We start from the raw sequence: 6,918 nt of genomic DNA on the forward strand, positions 1-6,918 counted from the left end.
TCGAGTAGAACAAAATTGTGGTATTTTACCATGAACATTATTGAGGAGGACAAATTATATGAAGATTGGTTGAAAAGTGGTGAACGGATTGAAAAAACGCTGCTTATCAACTAACAGGTTAATCTATCGATAAGGTTATCAAAACGTATCAATTAATGAATGTATCGAAAATTCCCATCCCAAGTGGCTACAGAAGATTAACAGAATAAAACCATGTGCTTTTAGGCTGTTGAATCAGACTTAAAACAACAATCTGATTCCAATAGGATAAAAGTCTGATTTGGTGTGCCAGTATTATTATTTTCTTCTTTTTACAATTAACAAAATGGGCAAAAAGAAATGAAGAAAGTCAGTATTGTAATGCTCATATTGATGCTTTATTTTCTAAAAGCACAGAATGATATTTCCATTGGATACAGTATATAGTACACAGAGACAGATAGTATATGATAGCCAAATAGCAGGCGCGTAGTTTGGCAACTCCGGCCAACTTGCTAATGGGGGACCATTTAAAACAAAGGCGGGTTGGTGTGGTGTGATTTTGGACACAGAAATGTGCATGCACAGTGGTGAGGTTTGCATAATAAGGAATATCATTGAATGTGGATTCAATCGTGTTTCTTATGATGCGTGTGGAGTCGGCGTGGGCAGGCCGGTGTTTAGACGATCTCACCACTGGTGCACTTGCAGGAGGCCTCGCACTTGTCTCCTTTGCACCCCCATTTCCCCAGATCAGCACAGTTGTTCCACTTATCCTGATAGGGACATGGGTTGTCTGATAGAGAGAGTGAGAGACAGACGATCAATTGAGTTGATAGTGGTAGATGTAACAGTGAAATATCAATATATTTATTATACGTCTCAACTTCTCCTGGATATTGTGTGCAGTGCACCCCTCAAGGTTAAAGGGGCCTCTTCTCTCAGCCTCAATTTACGGTTGGGATTAGGGTAAGGGTTATGGTTAGGAATGGGGTTGGGCCATATAAGGCTGAAGGAAAATATGTACTCTCTCTCTCTCTGTGTGAGAGTCTATATAGTATAGAGTGTGTTCAGTAACAGGAGTATGTCTATCTACTAGCTCAGAGAACTCAGTCATGATGCAGATTAAACAAGTGAAATGGGAAGTGATGACACAAAGAAACCAATAGAGTGGCTTTAACCTTTTAACCAAAAAAGAAAAACACTTTGGTCACTTACTGCACAGCTTGTCATCACAGTCGTCGGGACAGTCACCACAAGCTGGTCCAGCCTTGTAGGGGTGAGTGTACTGGTAGTTACCGCTGAAATGAGGGACACAACATCAAATACTAAACATCATCTGATGAGACAATGTCCATCTACACTAGTGGTTCCAAACCTTTACCGGATCAGAACCCACTTGAAAATCTTGCTAATGTTTGGTGATTTTCAACTACTTGCTTGTCTTTTCTTTTTTCTCTCTGCTGCGTACCACTAGAGGGGGCATCACGTACCGCAGGTGGGAACCATAGGTTGGGAACCACTGCTCTATTATTGCATTTGAAAGTGTTAATTTAACACTGGGGATTGTAGATCTGCTTTTTTATTTTTTGTCTTTTTAGTAGATCATGTAGACAGTTTTGAAGTGACCTTAGCGTGATCAAGTAATGTTTTCACTCTCAGAGTTACAGACTAGCAATGGTCCATTTGGACTCCTGGAGGTCCCCGGACCACACTGAGAATGTGTGACAAGGTGTCGTTGCTTAAGGTGGACAGTAGTGACACACATAGATATTTGTACACAGTGTTGGGACAGTAGTACTTACGGTGTACAGTACTGACACACGTAGAAGTATTTGTACTTGGCATCGGGGCAGTGAGCCACGGCACATCCTATCTGGTTGGAGCGATACCACACAACCTGTAGAACACACACAACACAACACCACTGTTTAAATGTTTTCATGTCAGGGACAGGGGGCACCATTTGAGGTTAGCAAATGGATCCACGCGCCTTGTGCAGCGTGTGGAACCGTCGGCTGCCTTAAAGGCTCATGCATAGTCTTGATTTTCAGTGGTGAGGTGACCGCCGCTGAAATAACGTTGAGCGGTGGTGAGTAAAAACAGAGAGAAGGGCTGGGGCGGTGGTTTGCTCTTCACCGCGGCTTGTGACGTCATGGTGTATAGTTCGGTGGTCACCACACCACCGAAAAGCCAGACTATGTAATGAGCCTTTAATAGTTAATGATAGCCTGTATACAGCTTTTAATCCAGAATTGCACGAGACACAAATCATTATTCCAGTAGTGTATACCTGTGTGAAGTGTCCCACTGTTTCTCCATTGACAGAGCCCTTCCCGTACTTAAAGTCCTTCACCTCATCGTACCACATCTGGATCTTATCGGCCCATGAGCTCTCTGTTTGGCTGTGGCCCATGGCTATGTTCTCACCACAACCAATGTCTCCTGAGAGAGAGAGAGAGAGAGAGAGAGCAGCAAATGCACAATTTCAATAGTTTTGTAAGATAGTCTCCCCTCCGAGTTGCAATGTAACACAGCTGTCATTGATTGATTCCCCCACAAATAAGGTACATAGTATTTGACTTATCAGTTCGATAAGGGACACGTGACACGTCGTTCAGTTTCCAAATGAGGGACGATTCTGTATTTCAATTTCACCATAATTAGTGTGGTTAGTGTGGTTGCCGCTCTACTCCTCCCACAGTTTTTGCGGCACACTTATAATGAATGAATTATTAATTATGCTGAAGGGGTCTTACTGCTGAGTTTCCTTGAATGACTGGGGCTGTGGTCCAAGATACACTTGTCGGCCCATCTCTGAGCATTGGCAGCAGCTACCACACTCCATGACTGTGAGAATGAGAGGACACGAGAGGATGTGTTTCCCATAGCATGTGATAGCGGTATGCATGTGTTTACATGATATGAGCGATGATGTCATTAAAGATGCAGTCAGATCAAAGCTCCAGTAGTGTCTTACCATCTTCAGCATGTTGCTGGCCGTAGGCTTCACACCTCTTCTCAGCTCGTTGTGTCTGTTCACAATGTATGCCTTGTCGGCTTCGGTCATCTCTGCACTGGCCATCACAGTCTCCGCTGGTGGAGAAGAACTCACAGATTGTGAAGTCACAGCATCCCCTGGTTGAGAAGAAGGAGTCACAGTCTCCCCTGGTTGAGAAGAAGGAGTCACAGTCTCCCCTGGTTGAGAAGAAGGAGTCACAGTCTCCCCTGGTTGAGAAGAAGGAGTCACAGTCTCCCCTGGTTGAGAAGAAGGAGTCACAGTCTCCCCTGGTTGAGAAGAAGGAGTCACAGTCTCCCCTGGTTGAGAAGAAGAAGTCACGGGTGCTGGTTTAGGCTCGGTCTCGGGTGCTGGTTTAGTCTTGGGTTTGCAGGGTTTGGACACATAGACAGTTCTTTGGCACTCTGCCTTGTACAGTCCTGGCTTCTTCAGTGTCCCTGTCCGGGGCTTAGTACCAGAGGTGGCGTCACATTCACCCCAGCTGCCAAAGCGATACTTGCAGTCAGCTAAACGACAGAACAGAACCAATGTTAGTCAGACAGACAGACAGACCACAAACAACATTATCTTGCGTGTGTGTGTGTGTGTGTGTGTGTGTGCGCATGCATGCGTGCGTGCGTGCGCGTGTGTGTGTGTGTGTGTGTACTTGCATTACCTCCAAACTCCTTCTTCCAGTTGCAGGGCACTTTACATTTAATTTTCCTGGTTTCCTTCTCACACACGCCCACCCTGAACCCCTTACCACAGTCTCCCTTGCTAGGGACACAGGGACACGGTACCGAAATGGGAGCATTGGTTTTACCTACAGTAGTGAAGGGGGGGGGGGGGGGGGCATAAAACGTTTTGTTTTATTTCTTTATTTTAATACTGTTTTTATTGGGCATTTTGTATTATGAAAATTACATCAGAATATAATCCAACAAATAAGCAGTATAAAACTAGAAAAATAACAGTGATGGATAAATTATGTAAATATTCCATTTGAGTACAAATGAAATGCATAGTGTTTACCAGCAACATCATGGTTCAAGGACTGGCAGTGGTGGAAAGTAACTAAGTACAGTACATTTACTTATACTGTACTTAAGTACAATTTTGAGGTATTTGCACTTTACTTGAGTGTTTCCAATTGTAAATGTAATATTTTAAAATACTTCTACTCCACTACATCTCTGATCCAAATATTGTACTTTTAACCCACTACATTTATTTGAAAACTTTAGTTACTAGTTACGTTCTAGATTATTACAAAACATACATTACCCACTTCAGCCCTATATACATTTCGGCCATTTGAAAATAGCTGATCTACAAGCAAGATCTACAATGCATCAGACGTTGAAGATCTAAGATTTAAATGAGACATTCTGCACAATAGTAGGCTACTTTTACTTTTGGTACTTTAAGCACATTTTGATGGCAATAATTCTGTACTTTCACTCAAGTTTTGAATTCCGGACTTTTACTTGTAACAGTATTCCTATATTGCAGTATTGATACTTTTACTTATAGGTAAAACATGTGAGTATACTTTTTCCACCACTGCACCTACATGAACACACCAGAAAGACCAAAAAGATTGACTAATAATAACTATTCTTATGTTTGAACGTTATTAATTGTGTTTACTCAAGTAGAATACTACAATCTATGTTGCATAAGGCAGTAGGGAATCGGTAATAAGGCAGCATAAGAAATAAGACTGCATAACGGTGATTATAGGAAAATCCTTTGATCCTCATATTTATACTACTTAGTTCTTACCCTTAGCTTCAGTTCCAGCCAGGAGAGCAAAAAGGACCGTGAGAGAAATTATGTACACCTTCATCCTGAAAGCCTTAAGAAAACAAGTTAAGGATGGATGGATGGATAGATAGATACAGTAGATGGAGCAGTCAAAATAAAGGTACACACATCATTGTTCTTTTTGTACCAAGATAACCATTAGTTATAGTTAAGATTAAAGCTGTGGTCAGGGTTAGGATATATAGCAACAACAGTGTCATTATTACAATTCACTACAACAATGAGACAAAACAGGGGGGAAAAACCTGATGAATGGAACAATAATGAACAGAATATAATTCCAATGGTACTCTATTAGGCTATCTAACACCAACGTCTAATTTAAGCAGATGAAAACAGATGATCCGCTGAAAGTAGAAAAAAGACTTACCTCCAATAGTTGTGTTCAGATGAAATAATGGCTGCTGTTGAATGATATCGGCTGGTCTTATGTGGTGGTGGTATTTATATGCTTAAACTATGCGTGTCACTGTCAATCTGTGTTGACATAGATAAACAGCCAGGGCAATATGTACTTTAAGGGCATGTATGTTTTTTTAAGGAAATGTATATACTTTAGGGGCATAATTATGTTTGTGTCACATCTTGTTGTAAAGTACAGTGATCAAACCATGCTGTGGAACATGTGGTCGACATCAGTTTGTTTTGTTCTTTAAACATGTGTAAACAGAGGGCTCATGCAGGTCTGTTGAAATCAATTGGATATTGGGAGGCTTTATGTGGAGTTTGTGGAGGATTATAAAGTGTATATAGTACTATATAGTATCGTAATACCAACACTGAACCCATTCAACCTCAAATGTTCAACTGAAGTTGCTCTATGATTTAAAAATGTGTGCAATAGGAATACATGTTTTGATTTCCGGTTTAAAAGGGTAGGCTATACATCTAGTGACCAGTTCTAACTCTGTCTCACTTTATATTCAGTCTCTTTGGCATCAAAAGCTGCTCAGCTCAGCTGCTCTTTCTGCTTCAATTCCAGCCAGTAGATCAAACAACACTGTGAAAGACTTTAGGCATTTAGCAGACACTTTTAAAAGAGGGTTTTTTCATGATTCTGAATCCATTGCAAGCGACACTCCTTGGGCAAAAAAATGGCCATAGCCGTCATCACAAATGTGATGAGGTCAGCACATTTGGTTGTGGCTATGGCCTAATTTAGTGTTTTTCGTGCAAAACTAATGCTTGGAATGGATTCAGAATCATGAAAAAGTTTGACATGTCCCATGAAATTGAGAAAATGTTGCCTTATATAGGGTGTTAATGGTACACCAACTTTCAACAGCTATCGCAAAGGTTTCCCAAGGTCGCCGACTTGGTCTAAATCATTAGAGCATGCCCTGGGCTACATCTGTGCAAAATGTGGCACTTTTAGACGAATTAGCGTGAAATATTCATAAGCTAAGGGCCTGGACTATTTAGGATTTTATGGAAACTATTCACCTCTTGGCTTGCTGTGCACAAAAACATCGGTAGCATTACAAATTAAACCCTACCATTCCATCTCTCCCGCTCTATTTCCCATTCCAAGTGCATTTGCCTTATATGCAACGCCAGGTCCGCTATTCCAAATGTACCTGAGGAGGCACATATTTAAACTATTTTCAGCAATGATATAATATATTTTTTGGTGGGTATTGATTTTGGTGGATTTTGAAAGTAGCTCTCAAGTCAAAAAAGTGTTTGCACGCCACCCCTACTATAGGGGGTTCCAAATGGACCCTTACAGGTCTGTAACTCTGAGATTTGTACATTCTCAGAGTTATGCTGGTCCTTGAATGAAATGTAAAAGTTTGAGGACGTGAAGTCCACATACCAGCTCTGACAGTGTGATAAAAAACAGTTCCCGAAACGGTTCCAAATGTGATGGAACCGTCGAACCGATTCCCGTTCCTCGATGTTGGATCCGGTTTCTCCGAATCCTCTGGTTCCAGATCCCAACCCTAGTCGTGTACCATGTCATTTCTGTGTTTTAAGTGAACATAACACTGAGGAGCAATGCCGTTGTGCAAACCTGTATTTTTGTATCTGTCATTTTGTGTCCAGCACCATCAACAAACTGGATGTGTGCACTGCACAGCCCACTGCTTTAAACTTTAAACCTCGGTTTGTCC

The 6,918-nt window shown here is 41.5% G+C and overlaps 1 protein-coding gene across 3 annotated transcripts; it reads right to left on the bottom strand.

The window, feature by feature from the left end:
* Positions 1 to 206: 206 nt before the first annotated feature.
* LOC308334335 (cysteine-rich venom protein TEL1-like) lies at positions 207 to 5,211 on the bottom strand. 3 transcript variants are annotated; one of them, XR_013965889.1, is made up of 9 exons: positions 5,175 to 5,211; positions 4,763 to 4,835; positions 2,960 to 3,075; positions 2,739 to 2,829; positions 2,273 to 2,421; positions 1,785 to 1,879; positions 1,198 to 1,280; positions 316 to 775; positions 207 to 275 (listed from the first exon to the last, which is right to left on the bottom strand). XR_013965889.1 is itself a non-coding variant. In XM_080791040.1 (8 exons), exons 2-8 carry the CDS (start codon positions 4,824 to 4,826, stop codon positions 660 to 662), a joined length of 717 nt encoding a protein of 238 aa, XP_080647166.1. In that variant the 5' UTR covers positions 4,827 to 4,835; positions 5,175 to 5,211; the 3' UTR covers positions 304 to 659. The 3 variants fall into 3 exon arrangements, 1 of the variants encoding a protein (XP_080647166.1); XR_013965890.1 differs by having other exon boundaries at positions 2,273 to 2,424; XM_080791040.1 differs by lacking the exon at positions 207 to 275 and having other exon boundaries at positions 304 to 775; positions 2,273 to 2,424.
* Between the last annotated feature and the right edge of the window lie 1,707 nt (positions 5,212 to 6,918).

The sequence above is a fragment of the Protomyctophum bolini genome (assembly GCF_963924005.1).
Source record: "Protomyctophum bolini genome assembly, chromosome: 19".
NCBI classification, from domain to species: Eukaryota; Metazoa; Chordata; class Actinopteri; order Myctophiformes; family Myctophidae; genus Protomyctophum; species Protomyctophum bolini.